The 22042-nt window shown below is 43.4% G+C and overlaps 1 protein-coding gene across 1 annotated transcript in view; it reads right to left on the reverse strand.

Moving 5' to 3' along the window:
• LOC139404904 (serine/threonine-protein kinase Nek11-like) overlaps positions 1-14793 on the reverse strand; it is a 97381-nt gene extending 82588 nt beyond the window's left edge. The window contains exons 1-2 of the mRNA XM_071147446.1: positions 14749-14793; positions 14324-14538 (exon numbers count right to left, since the gene is read on the reverse strand). Of these exons, the coding sequence (XP_071003547.1) occupies positions 14324-14508 (185 nt within the window). The 5' untranslated portion in view covers positions 14509-14538; positions 14749-14793. The remainder of the gene's footprint in view (positions 1-14323; positions 14539-14748) is intronic.
• Positions 14794-22042: the final 7249 nt, after the last annotated feature.

Genomic DNA, 22042 nt, shown 5'->3' on the forward strand with positions numbered 1-22042 from the left:
ATTTCCAACACTGTCTAAGACTGCTGTTTGTGGAGATTTCCAACACTGTCTACGACTGCTGTTGGTGGAGATTTCCAACACTGTCTAAGACTGCTGTTGGTGGAGATTTCCAACACTGTCTAAGACTGCTGTTGGTGGAGATTTCCAACACTGTCTAAGACTGCTGTTTGTGGAGATTTCCAACACTGTTGAAATCAGCTGGTTGAGGTGATTTCCAACACTGTTGAAGTCAGCTGGTTGAGGAGATTTCCAACACTGTTGAAGTCAGCTGGTTGTGGAGATTTCCAACACTAAGACTGCTGTTGGTGGAGATTTCCAACACTGTTGAAGTCAGCTGGTTGTGGAGATGTTGGTGGAACATTGTGATAAATGGGTCGTTCAAAATCCCCCTCCATATACTGTGCTTCATTAGGTATCATCACCTTTCCCATGTTCTCATGCATACAGTATGTACAGTATGATACGATAAATGGTTTGCAGTTTAGTGGCCTTGTCCTTGGTGGCAGAGATTGACGTAGAGCAGGGTTTCTTAAATGATGGACCTGGGCCTAAAGTGGGCCCTGGGCAAGTGGGTCACGAGTTATCAGTCTATAATCACACACTATTTCATCTTAATTTGGGTCGTTGGAGGACGATTTGGGTCACGGGAGAACGGTCCATTTCTTATTTGGATCTTGGGCTGAAAAAGTTTAAGAACCCCTGACGTAGAGGACCAGAGAATGGCACAGAAGGACTCATATCTGTTGGTGTGACATGGAGCCTCTAGAATAGATGACTTCTAGCCAGAGGCAGGCTGGCAGGGGCACATTGGTTATATAACAAACAAACAGCCGACTTTACCATGCCTTTGCACTTCTACACATTTAGCATATTATGTCACAGAAGGTAATTGAGCAGAAATATAAATACGATTGGTGAATTAAAAATAACTGAGAGTATGGATTTAGTACATAAAAATGTGTCTATGTGACTCAGTGCTTCGTTTTTTGCTTTTTGTTTTATGCAATTGTTCTGTCTCCCTCATAATATCACATTGTTCTGTCTCCCTCATAATATCACATTGTTCTGTCTCCCTCATAATATCACATTGTTCTGTCTCCCTCATAATATCACATTGTTCTGTCTCCCTCATAATATCACATTGTTCTGTCTCCCTCATAATATCACATTGTTCTGTCTCCCTCATAATATCACATTGTTCTGTCTCCCTCATAATATCACATTGTTCTGTCTCCCTCATAATACCACATTGTTCTGTCTCCCTCATAATACCACATTGTTCTGTCTCCCTCATAATATCACATTGTTCTGTCTCCCTCATAATACCACATTGTTCTGTCTCCCTCATAATATCACATTGTTCTGTCTCCCTCATAATATCACATTGTTCTGTCTCCCTCATAATACCACATTGTTCTGTCTCCCTCATAATATCACATTGTTCTGTCTCCCTCATAATATCACATTGTTCTGTCTCCCTCATAATATCACATTGTTCTGTCTCCCTCATAATATCACATTGTTCTGTCTCCCTCATAATATCACATTGTTCTGTCTCCCTCATAATATCACATTGTTCTGTCTCCCTCATAATACCACATTGTTCTGTCTCCCTCATAATATCACATTGTTCTGTCTCCCTCATAATATCACATTGTTCTGTCTCCCTCATAATACCACATTGTTCTGTCTCCATCATAATATCACATTGTTCTGTCTCCATCATAATATCACATTGTTCTGTCTCCCTCATAATACCACATTGTTCTGTCTCCCTCATAATATCACATTGTTCTGTCTCCCTCATAATACCACATTGTTCTGTCTCCCTCATAATATCACATTGTTCTGTCTCCCTCATAATATCACATTGTTCTGTCTCCCTCATAATATCACATTGTTCTGTCTCCCTCATAATATCACATTGTTCTGTCTCCCTCATAATATCACATTGTTCTGTCTCCCTCATAATACCACATTGTTCTGTCTCCCTCATAATACCACATTGTTCTGTCTCCCTCATAATATCACATTGTTCTGTCTCCCTCATAATATCACATTGTTCTGTCTCCCTCATAATATCACATTGTTCTGTCTCCCTCATAATATCACATTGTTCTGTCTCCCTCATAATATCACATTGTTCTGTCTCCCTCATAATCACATTGTTCTGTCTCCCTCATAATATCACATTGTTCTGTCTCCCTCATAATATCACATTGTTCTGTCTCCCTCATAATATCACATTGTTCTGTCTCCCTCATAATATCACATTGTTCTGTCTCCCTCATAATATCACTGTCTCCCTCATAATATCACATTGTTCTGTCTATCTCATAATATCACATTGTTCTGTCTCCCTCATAAATATCACATTGTTCTGTCTCCCTCATAATATCACATTGTTCTGTCTCCCTCATAATATCACATTGTTCTGTCTCCCTCATAATATCACATTGTTCTGTCTCCCTCATCACATTGTTCTGTCTCCCTCAATACCACATTGTTCTGTCTCCCTCATAATACCACATTGTTCTGTCTCCCTCATAATACCACATTGTCTCCCTCATAATATCACATTGTTCTGTCTCCCTCATAATACCACATTGTTCTGTCTCCCTCATTCATTGTTCTGTCTCCCTCATAATACCACATTGTCTCCCTCATAATACCACATTGTTCTGTCTCCCTCATAATATCACATTGTTCTGTCTCCCTCATAATATCACATTGTTCTGTCTCCCTCATAATATCACATTGTTCTGTCTCCCTCATAATACCACATTGTTCTGTCTCCCTCATAATATCACATTGTTCTGTCTCCCTCATAATATCACATTGTTCTGTCTCCCTCATAATATCACATTGTTCTGTCTCCCTCATAATACCACATTGTTCTGTCTCCCTCATAATATCACATTGTTCTGTCTCCCTCATAATATCACATTGTTCTGTCTCCCTCATAATACCACATTGTTCTGTCTCCCTCATAATATCACATTGTTCTGTCTCCATCATAATATCACATTGTTCTGTCTCCCTCATAATACCACATTGTTCTGTCTCCCTCATAATATCACATTGTTCTGTCTCCCTCATAATATCACATTGTTCTGTCTCCCTCATAATATCACATTGTTCTGTCTCCCTCATAATATCACATTGTTCTGTCTCCCTCATAATATCACATTGTTCTGTCTCCATCATAATATCACATTGTTCTGTCTCCCTCATAATACCACATTGTTCTGTCTCCCTCATAATATCACATTGTTCTGTCTCCCTCATAATATCACATTGTTCTGTCTCCCTCATAATATCACATTGTTCTGTCTCCCTCATAATATCACATTGTTCTGTCTCCCTCATAATATCACATTGTTCTGTCTCCCTCATAATACCACATTGTTCTGTCTCCCTCATAATACCACATTGTTCTGTCTCCCTCATAATATCACATTGTTCTGTCTCCCTCATAATATCACATTGTTCTGTCTCCCTCATAATATCACATTGTTCTGTCTCCCTCATAATATCACATTGTTCTGTCTCCCTCATAATATCACATTGTTCTGTCTCCCTCATAATACCACATTGTTCTGTCTCCCTCATAATACCACATTGTTCTGTCTCCCTCATAATATCACATTGTTCTGTCTCCCTCATAATATCACATTGTTCTGTCTCCCTCATAATATCACATTGTTCTGTCTCCCTCATAATATCACATTGTTCTGTCTATCTCATAATATCACATTGTTCTGTCTCCCTCATAATATCACATTGTTCTGTCTCCCTCATAATATCACATTGTTCTGTCTCCCTCATAATATCACATTGTTCTGTCTCCCTCATAATATCACATTGTTCTGTCTCCCTCATAATATCACATTGTTCTGTCTCCCTCATAATATCACATTGTTCTGTCTCCCTCATAATACCACATTGTTCTGTCTCCCTCATAATACCACATTGTTCTGTCTCCCTCATAATACCACATTGTTCTGTCTCCCTCATAATACCACATTGTTCTGTCTCCCTCATAATATCACATTGTTCTGTCTCCCTCATAATATCACATTGTTCTGTCTCCCTCATAATATCACATTGTTCTGTCTCCCTCATAATACCACATTGTTCTGTCTCCTCATAATATCACATTGTTCTGTCTCCCTCATAATATCACATTGTTCTGTCTCCCTCATAATATCACATTGTTCTGTCTCCCTCATAATACCACATTGTTCTGTCTCCCTCATAATATCACATTGTTCTGTCTCCCTCATAATATCACATTGTTCTGTCTCCCTCATAATACCACATTGTTCTGTCTCCCTCATAATATCACATTGTTCTGTCTCCCTCATAATACCACATTGTTCTGTCTCCCTCATAATATCACATTGTTCTGTCTCCCTCATAATATAATATCACATTGTTCTGTCTCCCTCATAATACCACATTGTAATCATTGTCTCCCTCATAATATCACATTGTTCTGTCTCCCTCATAATACCACATTGTTCTGTCTCCCTCATAATATCACATTGTTCTGTCTCCCTCATAATATCACATTGTTCTGTCTCCCTCATAATATCACATTGTTCTGTCTCCCTCATAATATCACATTGTTCTGTCTCCCTCATAATATCACATTGTTCTGTCTCCCTCATAATATCTGTCTCCCTCAAAATCACATCAAAATATGACATTGCAGCAGAGGGCATTCAGAATTCAGAGAAAGTCCTCCATTCAATCTCATAGGACAGGGGTTCTCGCCATGCGGCATGAACATCACATTACTCATCCAGCCGTTCCTGCAGGGAATAACTTAGAACGCAGCGTGTCCAGATTCTCTTATTGTCTCTGTTAGTTGGATCACATTGGTATAATCCTGGAACAGTGGGGAGGGAAGCCACATTACGGTACACACACACACATACACACACATATATACACACATATACACACACACACACACACACACACACACACACACACACACACACACACACACACACACACACACACACACACACACATACACATACACATACACACATACACACACATACACATACACACACACACACATACACACTCACACATACACACACACACACACACGCGCACGCACACACATACACACACACACACGCCATGCACACGCACCATGCACACACATACACTTTCATCCTGGGGAATAAACCATTGGTATCATTCCTATGGTCCTCCTAGCCACATCACTAGCTGATGTAACAAGGTGATGACAGACTGAAAAACAAGATGAGAAATCACTACAAAGATTTACAGGTATATGTTGAAAATGTTGTCTGTCTCACTGTTAACATGAAGAATAAACCCAAACAGATGTACATGTCCTGATGGATTCCAGAAGTTCAAATTACAACATGGACTGGGACAGGGGAGAGTGGCGAGGGGAGAGGGGAGAGGGGAGAGGGGCGAGAGGCGAGAGGGGAGAGAAGCAAGAGGTGAGAGGGGAGAGAGGCGAGGGGAGGGGGGAGAGGGGAGAGGGATGAGGGGAGAGAGGTGAGAGGGGAGAGAAGCTAGAGGTGAGAGGGGAGAGGGGCGAGAGGGGAGAGAAGCAAGAGTTGAGAGGGGAGAGAGGCGAGGGGAGGGGGAGAGGGGAGAGGGAGGAGGGGAGAGGGGAGAGGGAGGAGGGGAGAGGGAGGTGGGGAGAGGGGAGAGGGGAGAGAGGGGAGAGAAGCAAGAGGTGAGAGGGGAGAGAGGTGAGGGGAGGGGGTAGAGGGGAGAGGGAGGAGGGGAGAGGGGAGAGGGAGGAGGGAGGAGGGAGGAGGGGAGAGGGGAGAGGCGAGAGGGAGGAGGGGAGAGGGGAGAGGAATGAGGGAAGAGGGAAGAGGGATGAGGGAAGAGGGGAGAGGCGAGAGAGTCGAGGGGAGAGGGAGGAGGGGAGAGGGGAGAGGTGAGAGGCGAGAGAGTCGAGGGGAGAGGGAGGAGGGGAGAGGCGAAGGGAGAGGGGGAGGTGAGATGGGCGAGTGAAGGAAGAGGGAAGAGGGGGGAGAGGTGAGAGGGGGAGGTGAGATGGGCGAGTGAAGGGAGAGGGGAGAGAGGGGAGAGGGGAGAGGGGAGAGGTGAGAGGGAGAGGTGAAATGGGAGAGAGGGGAGAGGGGAGAGGGGGGAGAGGTGAGAGGGGGAGGTGAGATGGGAGAGAGGGGAGAGGGGAGAGGGGGGAGAGGTGAGAGGGGGAGGTGAGATGGGGGAGGGGAGAGGGGAGAGGGGAGAGGGGGGAGAGGTGAGAGGGGGAGGTGAGATGGGCGAGTGAAGGGAGAGGGGAGAGAGGGGAGAGGGGAGAGGGGAGAGGGGAGAGGTGAGAGGGAGAGGTGAGATGGGAGAGAGGGGAGAGGGGAGAGGGGGGAGAGGTGAGAGGGGGAGGTGAGATGGGAGAGAGGGGTGAGGGGAGAGGGGGGAGAGGTGAGAGGGGGAGGTGAGATGGGAGAGAGGGGAGAGGGGAGAGGGGGGAGAGGTGAGAGGGGGAGGTGAGATGGGAGAGAGGGGAGAGGGGAGAGGGGGGAGAGGTGAGAGGGGGAGGTGAGATGGGAGAGAGGGGAGAGGGGAGAGGGGGGAGAGGTGAGAGGGGGAGGTGAGATGGGAGAGAGGGGAGAGGGGAGAGGGGGGAGAGGTGAGAGGGGGAGGTGAGATGGGCGAGTGAAGGGAGAGGGGAGAGAGGGGAGAGGGGAGAGGGGAGAGGGGAGAGGTGAGAGGGAGAGGTGAGATGGGAGAGTGAAGGGAGAGGGGAGAGGGGGGAGAGGTGAGAGGGGGAGGTGAGATGGGCGAGTGAAGGGAGAGGGGAGAGAGGGAAGTGAGGGATATAAAGAGAAAGAAAGACACATGGCACCAACAGAATGGAGGGAAGGAGGAAAAGAGAGTGAGAGTGAGTTAGAGGATTGATGATGGAGGGAGGGAGGGAGGGAGGGAGGGAGGGAGGGAGGGAGGGAGGGAGGGAGGGAGGGAGGAGGGACATGCAGTCAGATGAGATAACCAATCTGGCTTTAAAGAGGTTGGGAGGTTTCCTAAATCTGACAGAGGTATGGGGTCTGGAGACTGAGAGGAGTGGAGAAGGTGTGTGTGTGTGTGTGCGCGTGTATCTGTATATACAGTATATATAATGATGTGTGTGTAATGGTGTGTGTGTGTAATGATCTGTATGTGTATTTACAGTATATATAATGATCTGTATGTGTATATACAGTATATATAATGATCTGTATGTGTATATACAGTATATATAATGATCTGTATGTGTATTTACAGTATATATAATGATCTATATGTGTATTTACAGTATATATAATGATCTGTATGTGTATTTACAGTATATATAATGATCTGTATGTGTATATACAGTATATATAATGATCTGTATGTGTATATACAGTATATATAATGATCTGTATGTGTATTTACAGTATATATAATGATCTAATGTGTATTTACAGTATATATAATGATCTGTATGTGTATTTACAGAATATATAATGATCTGTATGTGTATTTACAGTATATATAATGATCTAATGTGTATTTACAGTATATATAATGATCTGTATGTGTATTTACAGTATATATAATGATCTGTATGTGTATTTACAGAATATATAATGATCTGTATGTGTATATATAGTATATATAATGATCTGTATGTGTATTTACAGTATATATAATGATCTGTATGTGTATATACAGTATATATAATGATCTGTAGGTGTATATACAGTATATATAATGATCTGTAGGTGTATATACAGTATATATAATGATCTGTAGGTGTATATACAGTATATATAATGATCTGTAGGTGTATATACAGTATATATAAGTTATACAAGAACTGGTGAACAGGAGTCAACTATTGGCATGGAAGCCCCTCCAGTAGGCCTTGCATAGCAATCAACCAGACAAGACCTGCTCCATGTAAAGAACCCCTGCATCACCCCTCTGTATCCATGTACAGTAAAGATCTGAGACCTGACCATCTCTGATCCACTGGCCACACCACCACAAATCCACCTGGAAGCACTCAGTCAGTCAGTCAGTCAGTCAGTCAGTCAGTCAGTCAGTCAGTCAGTCAGTCCCTAATATGCAACCAGGGCTTCTTTTTTCTGATTTGATTTCTAATTCAATTTCATTTGTTGAGCCTTTAAAAACGTTCTATCCGCATCAGTACCATCCGTATATTGCTCTTTTCCAAGTGAAAGACCTCGCATTGCAGGGAAATGAGTGGTGGGATGTTGTTAAATGGATGTGTGGTGGCGGGCGAGGCGAGGGAGAGTGTGAGAGGCGAGAGGCGAGAGGCGAGAGGCGAGAGGCATGGGTGCTGCCAACCACATCTATCCACAGCCCAGAAGGAAATATTACCAAGCTGTTTGTCCTCACCTCCGTAATTCTTCCCAAAAGGTACAGAAGCACTTATTGAGCTAGCGGATACACACAACTCAAGTATGCAGGGACAGAAACGTCAGCTGGTCGTCATTTAACTAGTGTGCTTGCTTCAGCAAGAAGTATCCCGCTATTGGCTGATACTTATTTACACATTGGAGATGGACTCCAACAGCCTGCTGGTAGGTGCTGGTAATGAATTAGATATGTGTGCATTATACAATAATGACTTGGTACTGATTGCACATCAGCTGCGACTTTGTATTTAGTATAGTAAGCACACAATAAACCATCTAGACAAGACCATCATTGTTAGTAATGACTGTGTTTACAAACACTCGATACACACGTTTTGGATGAGGAACATTTACAGTAACTGTTGACAGCTAAGCTAACCGAAGGAGCAATTGTTATTTTCCCAGAATGCTGCACACACTAAGTGAATGGGTGGGGGAAACTAAATGAATGAACAAACAAAGGGGAAACTATTTCTGACAATCTTGGCTGCCTGTCACTCTTGTTTACGAAACAGGCAGAAGAACACATCGCTCCTCATTCAGAGTTAATCATTTTAACGTTGGAATGAAACGATAAGGAGGAGATTGTTAATAAAGGGGAAGAAGACAAGGCCATTTGTCTTGGGCTGATGTGAAACAGCTGTATCCCTGAGGCAGCTCTCTCTGTTGTAGCCTTGAAGTCTGCACTTTTTAAAGTCCAGTTTCTTCTTGTTCAAAGCCATCTACTGTATGTGATTACACAGTGGAATAGAGGTCAGCTTGATGGGCTTGTTGACCAGAATAGGTCAATAACGTCACAAAGCACACTGTATGTGTACACTGTATGTGTACACTGTATGTGCACACTGTATGTGCACACTGTATGTGTACACTGTATGTGCACACTGTATGTGTACACTGTATGTGTACACTGTATGTGTATGACACATGTACACTCCTAGAAAAAAAGGTGCTATCTAGAGCCAAAAAGGGTTCTTCTGCTGTTTCCACAGGAGAACCCTTTGAAGAACCCCTTTTGGTTCCAGGTAGAACCCCTTTGGTTCCAAGTAGAACCCATTTGGTTCCAGGTAGAACCATTTTTGAACATTGAACCCAAAATAATTCTACCTGGAACCAAAAATGGTTACCTACTCTACTGTGCTCAACATACTGTGCTTTCTTGCTATGTGCATAGATACCTGCTTCAGTGCCAAGAAGGGAAGCAGAAACCAGAAGTCATGAGTGACTGGCTTCAGCAAGTCCAGGAGGAATTCTGGCTGGATATAATAAATTAATTCAGACCCCCCCCCCCACACACACACACACACACACACACACACACACACACACACAAGTCATCATTGCATGTGATAGACAGTAGCCTGACTGACACTGGTCTCACGTGACGAGGAAAGGAAAGCTATCAGTGGTCTCTCAGTGTGGATGTGGCTGTCTGATGGACAGTCCAGGTAACAGAATCAATCCCCCAGGCACACATGTCAAACTCATTCCACGGAGGGCTGAGTTTCTGCACGTTTTTGTACTTGATTGTTGAATTCTGGTCACAAATTAGTGAGGAACTCCTCTCAACTGGTTGTCTAGGCCTTAATTGAAAAGCAAAAACAAAAACCCACAGACACTAGGCCATCCATGGAATCAGTTTGACACCCTGCCCCAGGGGAACCAACATCAGACATTCAGAAACTCCTCTTGCTCAAAGCAGGTGTGATCCATGAGCAGAGTGATAACATTGATCATCATAGCAGATGACGATTTGATATGTATTTTTACTGCAGAGGGGCTGGTGATGCCTGATGTCTTCAGCAAGGGAAAGGGTGTGACTTCCAACACCAACCCACAATCTGCAGTCATATGATCTGAGAAAAATGTGAGAAATGAATGTGTATACTGTATGTGAATGCACTGCTTTAAATGCATCCTTGGCACATATATCTCTATATACAGTGCCTGGCGAAAGTATTCGGCCCCCTTGAACTTTGCGACCTTTTGCCACATTTCAGGCTTCAAACATAAAGATATAAAACTGTATGTTTTTGTGAAGAATCAACAACAAGTGGGACACAATCATGAAGTGGAACGACATTTATTTGATATTTCAAACTTTTTTAACAAATCAAAAACTGAAAAATTGGGCGTGCAAAATTATTCCCTTTACTTTCAGTGCAGCAAACTCTCTCCAGAAGTTCAGTGAGGATCTCTGAATGATCCAATGTTGACCTAAATGACTAATGATGATAAATACAATCCACCTGTGTGTAATCAAGTCTCCGTATAAATGCACCTGCACTGTGATAGTCTCAGAGGTCCGTTAAAAGCGCAGAGAGCATCATGAAGAACAAGGAACACACCAGGCAGGTCCGAGATACTGTTGTGAAGAAGTTTAAAGCCGGATTTGGATACAAAAAGATTTCCCAAGCTTTAAACATCCCAAGGAGCACTGTGCAAGCGATAATATTGAAATGGAAGGAGTATCAGACCACTGCAAATCTACCAAGACCTGGCCGTCCCTCTAAACTTTCAGCTCATACAAGGAGAAGACTGATCAGAGATGCAGCCAAGAGGCCCATGATCACTCTGGATGAACTGCAGAGATCTACAGCTGAGGTGGGAGACTCTGTCCATAGGACAACAATCAGTCGTATATTGCACAAATCTGGCCTTTATGGAAGAGTGGCAAGAAGAAAGCCATTTCTTAAAGATATCCACAAAAAGTGTTGGTTAAAGTTTGCCACAAGCCACCTGGGAGACACACCAAACATGTGGAAGAAGGTGCTCTGGTCAGATGAAACCAAAATTTAACTTTTTGGCAACAATGCAAAACGTTATGTTTGGCGTAAAAGCAACACCCTGAACTCACCATCCCCACTGTCAAACATGGTGGTGGCAGCATCATGGTTTGGGCCTGCTTTTCTTCAGCAGGGATAGGGAAGATGGTTAAAATTGATGGGAAGATGGATGGAGCCAAATACAGGACCATTCTGGAAAAAAACCTGATGGAGTCTGCAAAAGACCTGAGACTGGGACGGAGATTTGTCTTCCAACAAGACAATGATCCAAAACATAAAGCAAAATCTACAATGGAATGGTTCAAAAATAAACATATCCAGGTGTTAGAATGGCCAAGTCAAAGTCCAGACCTGAATCCAATCGAGAATCTGTGGAAAGAACTGAAAACTGCTGTTCACAAATGCTCTCCATCCAACCTCACTGAGCTCGAGCTGTTTTGCAAGGAGGAATGGGAAAAAATGTCAGTCTCTCGATGTGCAAAACTGATAGAGACATACCCCAAGCGACTTACAGCTGTAATTGCAGCAAAAGGTGGCGCTACAAAGTATTAACTTAAGGGGGCTGAATAATTTTGCACGCCCAATTTTTCAGTTTTTGATTTGTTAAAAAAGTTTGAAATATCCAATAAATGTCGTTCCACTTCATGATTGTGTCCCACTTGTTGTTGATTCTTCACAAAAAAATACAGTTTTATATCTTTATGTTTGAAGCCTGAAATGTGGCAAAAGGTCGCAAAGTTCAAGGGGGCCGAATACTTTCGCAAGGCACTGTATCTCAAATATAGCTTGAATACAGCTAACTGACAGTCAGTTGTTGGAGGGCTCGTTTGACTGCTGTTTAGCGGAGTCGTAATGAGTCAGAATAAAAATTCCACAGCATCTGTTAAGCTGGAGCCATATGCTACAATGGGCAGAACAAAGCCAATTCAGGCAGGGACTCAGAAGTTCAAACTGTTTATGAATACGTTCTGCACTCACTCACTCACTCACTCACTCACTCACTCACTCACTCACTCACACACACACACACACACACACACACACACACACACACACACACACACACACACACACACACACACACACACACACACACACACACACACACACACACACGCGCACACACGCACACAGGAAGGGAGGAATTGTATGAAGCAGATGCTCTATGATCGGTCTATTAACTATACAGCTTTGTTATCCTAAATACAGCCCCTTCGCTAGCACTCTTTATACATCTGGCTATAAAAGAGTTATGCTATTGTAATTATTCCCCCAAAAAGATAGGGATTTCATTTCAGATGTTTAGTGGATTTCATCTGGACTACAAAAACCATTTAGAGAACTCTCCCTCCCTCCCTGGTAGTAGCTAACTTGCTAATGTGTGCTATGAGTGAGGTGAGCTGTCTGCCCTGTGAATGGCGGGGGTTTTGAGTGGCAGTGCTGTGCCAGTGTGTGGTGGGTCAGGGGGTTAGTGGGCACCGCTGGGCTGTGGTAACAAGTTGAAAGCCTTGCCCTGAGCCTGGAGCGTGGGTGTAATGACCCGTGGCATGTTGTCTCTTGCCTCTAGGTGCCATAACTAATTGGTGCTGCATTCTCTGAAAAGGGTATGTCTCCCTCTTTCCCTTTTTTACCTCACTATCTCCCTCCATTTCTGTCTTTCTTTACTCACTATCTCCCTCCATTTCTGTCTTTCTTTACTCACTATCTCTCACTCCCTCTCTTTACTCTCTGGGTTGAAGGATGGTAGTCCCATTCCCTCCATTTCTTTGAAATCTAAAAGATGCGTGTGTGCGTGCGTGCGTGCGTGTGTGTGTGTGTGTGTGTGTGGCAGAGAGACAGAGAATGAAAGTGAGGACTTTTTCCAATTCAAATCTGCCATCTGCAACGATTGGATTCTGGCCCATGATTAAAGATGGGCTACTGTCACGCTCTCCTTAATGACTGAGACCCTATGAATGCAGCACACTGCATGAAATGCCAAAGAGCCTACTGTCTGGCACCTTGCAGGGGCTTGATACTTGCCCAGGAGCCAAGCGTACCTGCTGTGGCATCTGTGTGCTCAGAGGCACGGGACTCTGGGCCCGGCTCGCTGGACTGTGCCAGCAGGCATCATGCTTCAATGCTGGTTAGGCAAGACCCAGTTTCATCATGTATGTCCTTTGTCGTGAGACCATTGTGTGCTTGCAGTGCCCATTTAGGCTTACCCAAACATGTATATTTATAGACATAGTAGATGAACTCCTGGTGCTGTTTTGATTTGGACGGTCAGTATTTGAGCAGTAAGCCAGGAGTTTGTTATGTCAAGGTCAGGAGGTAAACATGACTGGCACACACACACCGACACCGACACACACACACTGACATACACACAGACACAGACCCATACACCCCCCCCCCCCCCCCCCCCCCCCCCACACACACACACACACACACACCGACACACCGACACACACACATACACATAATTAAACTCAGTTCAGAGTGCCAACTCTCTTCATTGAAGTCTCTAGTTCATCCAGATAATGCCTTGGGTTCTGCAATGTAGTTCAATGTAATGCAGTTACATTTTATAAGTCTGTCATGTCAACGTTAATGTTTTTAAATGTATGTCAACTGTAAAGTCTTTTTGTCCATAATGTCTTTCTCATTATGTATCAGACCCCAGGAAGACTAGCTGTCACCATTTGTGTCAGCTAATGGGGATCCTAATAAAATCTCAAATGTGTTTGATTAGCACAGAGCCAGCTGCTCAGAGCAAACATTCTCTCCCCCATACATGGGGATATGATGAGGGAGGGAGAGAGAGAGAGGAGAGAGGGGAAGAGAAGAGATGTGAGGTGCTCTCAGGCATCTGTATACCCAGGCTAATGCTGCCACCAAGAGGATAAACACAGAACTGCTGTTTTAATTAAGCACCATCGGTAGAGGAACCACCCCTACACTCCTAGTCATTGGTCTCGACCCCCAACACACTTATCTAAAAGGATTGGAGAGATGTAAGCAATATGAAAGATTTTACCCATTTCTAATAGAGGGCAAGGTGGGCACTGGGCAGTTGACATGTGAAGAGCAGCGGAGGACAACAGCAGGAGACATACTCACAGTTTCTCCCCATCCCTTGCTCTAGTGTCTTGAACGAGGTAAACAGTGCTAAAACTCCCTCTGCCCAATCTCTGTAGGATGCTGTATCTTTTGGCAATCAGGTCGCCGGGGACAGGAGTTATAAGAGTGGAGGGGCAGTGGACATGGCAGGATGAATGGGCTTCTAGCTCCTCAAACTTGGGCATCTTGTTGCGGGATTCTTACAGGAGAATTAACTGCAAAATTCAGCAAAACACAAACATGTTGCTTTTCCTTATTTTATGCACGTTTTCCCAATTCAGATGAAAATTAATAAATACATATTTTACAGGGGAGACAGAGTCAGATAGCAGCACGTCGCACTTGTTACAGTGTAGGATTACTGAAAGCAGAGTCCTGGATAGCTTATTCTATTTCACTATTGCTACTTTGTCAAACAAACTCACCTGTTTGCAGATAGGTGTTGGCTATTTCCACCAGTTTAAAACATCCATAGCCTACTGTATTAACTTCCGTGTTTACTCTTGTTCCTATGGTAATAGGAAACCTATTGTCTCCCTTTCATTATATCCTTTTATTTCACCAGGTGTCAGTAAAGAGCCTTCTGATGTGAAGGCCTGTTTGGGACAGGGAGTTTTAGTCTCAATTCTCATGATACTGCATTTGACCAGAAGACTGACTACACGTATACTCTATTCTCTTCTAACGTGGAACGGAGTTGTATGAGACATCTGTAGGCTGGCTAACTAACCTAAATCATATTCTTCAAGAATATAGTCAATTACTTTTTCCACATTTTGTTATGTTACAGCCTTATTCTAAAATGTATTAAATAGTTTTTCCCCCTCAATCTGCACACAATACTCCATAATGACAAAGCAAAAACTGGCTTAGAATTGTTAGCAAATGTATTACAAATAAAAAACGTAAATATCACATTTACATAAGTATTCAGACCCTTTTCTCAGTACTTTGTTGAAGCACCTTTGGCAGAGATTACAGCCTCGAGTCTTCTTAAGTATGACGCTACAAGCGTGGCACACCTGTATTTGGGAAGTTTCTCCCATTCTTCTCTGCAAATCCTCTCAAGCTCTGCCAGGTTGGATGGGGAGCATTGCTGCTCAATTATTTTCAGGTCTCTCCAGAGATGTTCGATCGGGTTCAAGTCCGGGCTCTGGCTGGGCCACTCAAGGACATTCAGAGACTTGTCTTGAAGCTCTCCTGCGTTGTCTTGGCTGTGTGCTTAGGGTCGTTGTCCTGTTGGAAGGTGAACCAAACATTTACTCAATTTTAGAATGTGGAAAAGGTCAAGGGGTCTGACTACTTTCCCGAATGCACTGTAGATAGACCTACTATTATTATTATTAAAATGAGCCTTGCATTGCAGTCTGGTCTCATAGACTAGATGTAACATAGTAAAAGTAAATCTGGGATGCTCAGATTAGTATGATATATTATGTTTGGTATGGTTACATAAGACATATGGTTATTTAAAGTAGGATGGTTGGTAGGGCTGGATGGATGGGTGGGTGTATAACGTGAAAGTCTAGCAACCCAAAGGTTGCGAGTTTGAATCTCATCACGGACAACTTTAGCATTTTAGCTAATTAGCTCATTTTAAACTGCTAGCAACTACACCACGGGACCACCGAGTGTTGAAGCGCGTAAGCTTTAAAAATTGTCTGTCCTCAGTTGCAACACTCACTACCGAATTCCAAACTGCCTCTGGAAGCAATGTCAGCACAAGAACTGTTCGTCGAGAGCTTCACTAAATGGGTTTCCATGGCTGAACAGCCGCACACAAGCCTGAGATTACCATCTGCAATGCCAAGCGTCAGCTGGAGTAGTGTAAAGCTCAGAGCCATTGAACTCTGGAGCAGTGGAAATGCTTTCCCTGGAGTGATAAATCACGCTTCATCACCTGGCAGTCCGACGGACAAATCTGGGTTTGGCGGATACCAGGAGAATGCTACCTTCCCCAATGCATAGTGACAACTGTAAAGTTTGACTGGCCTGCACAGAACTTGACTGGCCTGCACAGAGCGCTGACCTCAACCCCATCGAACACCTTTGGGATGAATTGGATGCCAATTGCGAGCCAGGCCTAATTTCCCAACATCAGTGCCTGACCTCACTAATGCTCTTGTGGATGAATTGAAGTAAATCCCCGCAGCAATGTTCCAACATCTAATGGAAAGCCTTCCTAGAAGAGTGGAGGCTGTTATAGCAGCAAAGTGGGGATTGACTCTATATTAATGTCCATTATTTTGGAATGAGATGTTCGACAAGCAGGTGTCCACATAATTTTGGTAATGTAATGTACTTAGCATGTTAGCTAACCCTTCCCCTTACCCTAACCGTAGCTAACCTAACCGTAGCTAACCTAACCCTAACTCCTAAACTTAACCCCAACCCCTAACTCCTAGCCTAGCTAACGTTAGCCAGCTAGCCAGCTCGCCACCTGGCTAGAATTTGTAACATATCATACATTTTACTAATTCTTAACATATAGTTTGTTTTGCAAATTCGTAACATATAATACGAATTGTAATTCGTAACATATCATACGAAATGGGTGATGGACATCCACAAATTAATACATACCACACTGAAACATAACATATCATACTAAATTAAGAGTCTCAAATGTATGTATAGAGTAATACGAAATGCTCTGAGACCAGGTTGCAGTGTAGCAGAAAATATCCCAGATTGTGCAACGCTTTCATTGGCCTGTTGATTTTCTTCCAGTTGTGGCGCTATAGTTCTGCCACCGTAAAAGCCTGAGAACGAGGAGTGTAGCCTACCGCAGAACATAGGAGACGTTTTACTTTACCACATCTCGACTCGTGAGCTGACCGTTTTAAAGATATCATGTTCGTTTGAGGGAGAAAGCGGATTCCACACTGATGTTACGGTAAAGGCAAATTGGTTGAAATTGGTTGTTTAATTGTGGCAGGGATCTAGATGTAAATGTATTGCTATGCTAATTTCGGAGTGACTGGATTGAGTGAACGGTTTTTGGGTTGAGAACTCGCGTCAGTGTTTTTCGTTAGTAAAATGTTAAATGCAGATGTTACTTACGTTGTTGCCTTACAGATGTTTCCGTCGAGAAACATCTGGATGACAAAAATAATGCCTCAATAGAAAATATTGAGAATGTTCATTTGAGAATTAGGCTACATTCAATGTCCCTACTCTTTAAAAATCACATTAATACACGTTCAATGACCATCTCTTTTCAGGATATTCAATTGGATAGTCACTCAGTGTTATTTAACACGCCTGTTGCCCTGTTGAATTGAGGCTATAACAGAACACTGTAAATCAATGGCCGGTGTTGTTCTCAGGCCAGGCATCTTTTTAAGTAGACCTACAGTTAAAAAGCTGGAGATCTACATATTCTCTCTCACACACACTAACTACCTTTACCTTGATCTCCTGGTTCAAAGTCGAGTTCGGTTTGTAAAGAGAAACAGTATACCCAAACCTCTTTCTTTCACCTCTAATTTGTTTGAGTTTTACAAAGATGCAAGGGGGTAGGTACTCGTTTGGGGAAAGCATTTCCTTGTCTGGTCATTTACCAGTATTTTATAAGACTGTGAACTAATATGATTACCAGTACATCAAAGCATAGTTGAGATCTTACTCAACCTAGTTGAATTCCATGCTAATACTGATGACTTTAATCAAAATAAAAGTTTAATTATTAATCAATCTCCTATTGAAACCATCATGTTGCACAGGGCTCTTAGGTCTTGTACAGTGGGGCAAAAAAAGTATTTAGTCAGTTACCAATTGTGCAAGTTCTCCCACTTAAAAAGATGAGGCCTGTAGTTTTCATCATAGGTGCATATCAACTATGACAGACAAAATGAGAAAAAAAATCTAGAAAATCACATTGTAGGATTTTTTATGAATTTATTTGCAAATTATGGTGGAAAATAAGTATTTGGTCACCTACAAACAAGCAAGATTTCTGGCTCTCACAGACCTGTAACTTCTTTAAGAGGCTCCTCTGTCCTCCACTCGTTACCTGTATTAATGGCACCTGTTTGAACTTGTTATCAGTATAAAAGACACCGGTCCACAACCTCAAACAGTCACACTCCAAACTCCACTATGGCCAAGACCAAAGAGCTGTCAAAGGACACCAGAAACAAAATTGTAGACCTGGGAAGACTGAATCTGCAAAAGGTAAGCAGCTTGGTTTGAAGAAATCAACTGTGGGTGCAATTATTAGGAAATGGAAGACATACAAGACCACTGATAATCTCCCTAGATCTGGGGCTCCACGCAAGATCTCACCCCGTGGGGTCAAAATGATCACAAGAACAGTGAGCAAAAATCCCAGAACCACACGGGGGGACCTAGTGAATGACCTGCAGAGGGCTGGGACCAAAGTAACAAAGCCTACCATCAGTAACACACTACGCCGCCAGGGACTCAAATCCTGCAGTGCCAGACGTGTCCCCCTGCTTAAGCCAGTACATGTCCAGGCCCGTCTGAAGTTTGCTATAGAGCATTTGGATGATCCAGAAGAAGATTGGGAGAATGTCATATGGTCAGATGAAACCAAAATATAACTTTTTGGTAAAAACTCAACTCGTCGTGTTTGGAGGACAAAGAATGCTGAGTTGCATCCAAAGAACACCATACCTACTGTGAAGCACGGGGGTGGAAACATCATGCTTTGGGGCTGTTTTTCTGCAAAGGGACCAGGACGACTGATCCGTGTAAAGGAAATAATGAATGGGGCCATGTATCGTGATATTTTGAGTGAAAACCTCCTTCCATCAGCAAGGGCATTGAAGATGAAACGTGGCTGGGTCTTTCAGCATGACAATGATCCCAAACACACCGCCCGGGCAACGAAGGAGTGGCTTCGTAAGAAGCATTTCAAGGTCCTGGAGTGGCCTAGATCTCAACCCCATAGAAAATCTTTGGAGGGAGTTGAAAGTCCGTGTTGCCCAGCAACAGCCCCAAAACATCACTGCTCTAGAGGAGATCTGCATGGAGGAATGGGCCAAAATACCAGCAACAGTGTGTGAAAACCTTGTGAAGACTTACAGAAAACGTTTGACCTCTGTCATTGCCAACAAAGGGTATATAACAAAGTATTGAGACACTTTTGTTATTGACCAAATACTTATTTTCCACCATAATTTGCAAATAAATTCATTAAAAATCCTACAATGTGATTTTCTGGATTTTTTTTCTTTCTCATTTTGTCTGTCATAGTTGAAGTGTACCTATGATGAAAATTACAGGCCTCTCTCATCTTTTTAAGTGGGAGAACTTGCACAATTGGTGGCTGACTAAATACTTTTTTGCCCCACTGTATGTCACAGTCCTAAATGTCTGTCTTTCATCCTGAATCAAATCTGTTTGTAAGACTGACTGGTCAATGTAGCTTACATTATATAAGGATTTGGTGACAGTTGAATATTGTTAACGGTGACTGGATGGAGGAGAGAATCCCTGTAGTATGCCTGCAGCTCTTTTCTGAGGGACAGTTGACCCGGGTCCTGATCTTTCAGTGGGTGTTGCCATTATGACAGGAAGTCCCTTGCCACTGCAGCGTGAATCCCTTGTCTTGCATGACTGTCACAGACAGGAAGTGATAAGTAAGTGTGTGGGGGACGCATGTTGACTGACAGCAAATAGGCCTGTAGAGATGTAGGCCTATTTGGCATGGGGATGCTGAAATGTAGAAATTAACATGCCCATAATACTGTATCTGAATTGATTGTGCTATTCTAGCAGGTGGAGATTGTTTCACTTCCTATACCTTGTCAGCGTTCAACTAATGGAATCTGGTTTTGACTCAACAGGCCCTACAGTACCTGAGGCAGTGGAAATCTGGGGAGACGAGCATCCACAGGATTCAGTGAGAGGGAAGAGGTGACATTCTAAACGTTAAGAGAAAGGAATAGAACCGGACTTGGCACTGAGCCTTGGGGGACACCCATCTTTTTTGGGGACTGGACTGGTTGCAACGCCCTCACCATTCCACCCTAAGCGGCGTTCTTGTTCTCCAACACGTCCTCCTCTGCCTGCAGGGCATCCAGAGAACCAGGGCCTCCGAACCCACTCAGAGAAAAGCAGCAGCACAGTAGGGATGAGCGAGTTCTGGCACAAGATTGGCTGCTGCGTGGTGGCCAAACCTCCACCGGTGAGTTTGTCCCTTCTGAGAAATTACTGGAACACAGTAACTTTTTAGCTGCCGTGCTAGCCCTGCTTTTACAGCTCCAAGGTCAATGGGTCAAGATGAAGGGTTTGCCTGATTTTTAAGATGTTTACCTGCCTCCCAAGAGTTTGGATATTAGATTGACCACACCACCATATCTACAACTTCACTAGTTGAAGTTAGTTCAGCCATGCCAGCTGTGGATCCTCAAGATGCATGGCATGGGATGACATGGGTATCATTAGCTGATTCTTCAGCCATTCAACAACACTAGTGAGAAGAGAGCCCTCTGCTACTGTCAGTGGCCTGAGAAATAGGCCCGGTAGATGGTGAGGGAGTGGAAGAAGGAATGACTCAGGCCTTTTCTGTTGTTTTGAAGTGGGTGACCCACATAGTCCCGAAGGTCTTCCTATCTGGAGGGCTAGACTTCAGTCCAGACAAAGACTGCTCTGTCATTAGATATTACCTCTTGAATCATGATTAAAAATACGTAGGTTAGGCCGGGTTCAACCTTAGTCTAGCTCATAGACATGTAACTTCATAAAAATAAACACTCCACTATTACCAGATCAGAAAATATCAAGTCTGTCCCAAGCACCCATACACTTTCACCTTGTGTTTAACCTTTAGGGGACTGTAAAACTACTGTTGTAGTCATCACGTCAGTGTCGATGTCGTAGAATTGGCATTAAGTCAAACAAGGAGATTGTATCCCTCCACAGCATGTCTCTATAGTAACTCCAGAACCCTCCCCTAACAATTAATGGGGTCTCTGAGGGGAAGTGGGCTTCTGGCATGTGCTGCTATTGAGCTCATTCTTTTCCCTCCCTTCCTCCTCCCTCCTTTATTTTTAGGTCCTTGTTTATTCTATTGTTGGGACGAGAGAAGGCCAGACTAGAATGTGTGTATAGCATGTGGTGGCATACTAACAAGTGTTACTTCCCAGAAAGGCTTGCTTTGTAAATAGTTTATTTCTGATAACAGTGCAATGTCTACATGTCGTTGGACCTGTGTATAATTTAATTAACATTCTTTTTAGTTTTTATAAATCCCTAATTATTCAAATTAATAATTGCTATGTGGCATTTGCACTATACAGTCAGAATATTGATACTGGTCATGATCCTTAATGTGAAATGGCTCATTCATTCCTGTCAGTTCTGGGTCATCTCTGTCGGCACCCAGCGTAGCCTGTTGTAACAAGTGGGACTTATTCACAGCACTGCTGACAGGTGATGACATGCCCTTACACTGACAGAACTGAACATGCTCTAATAAAACAACTATTAGAGAAGGGGATGTTCAACATTTTACTTACATACATGTCATTTAGCAGACGCTCTTATCCAGAACAACTTACAGGAGCAATTATTGTTAAGTGCCTTGCTCAAGGGCACATCGGGCAGATTTTTCACCTGGTTTGGGGGATTCGAACCAGCGACCTTTCAGTTACTAGCCCAAATCTCTTAACCGCCGCTAGGCTGCCTGACCCACCACTAGGCTGCCTGACCTGCCGCTAGACGGCCTGACCTGCCGCTAGACGGCCTGAC

The sequence above is a fragment of the Oncorhynchus clarkii genome, unplaced genomic scaffold (assembly GCF_045791955.1).
Source record: "Oncorhynchus clarkii lewisi isolate Uvic-CL-2024 unplaced genomic scaffold, UVic_Ocla_1.0 unplaced_contig_10953_pilon_pilon, whole genome shotgun sequence".
NCBI lineage: Eukaryota > Metazoa > Chordata > Actinopteri > Salmoniformes > Salmonidae > Oncorhynchus > Oncorhynchus clarkii.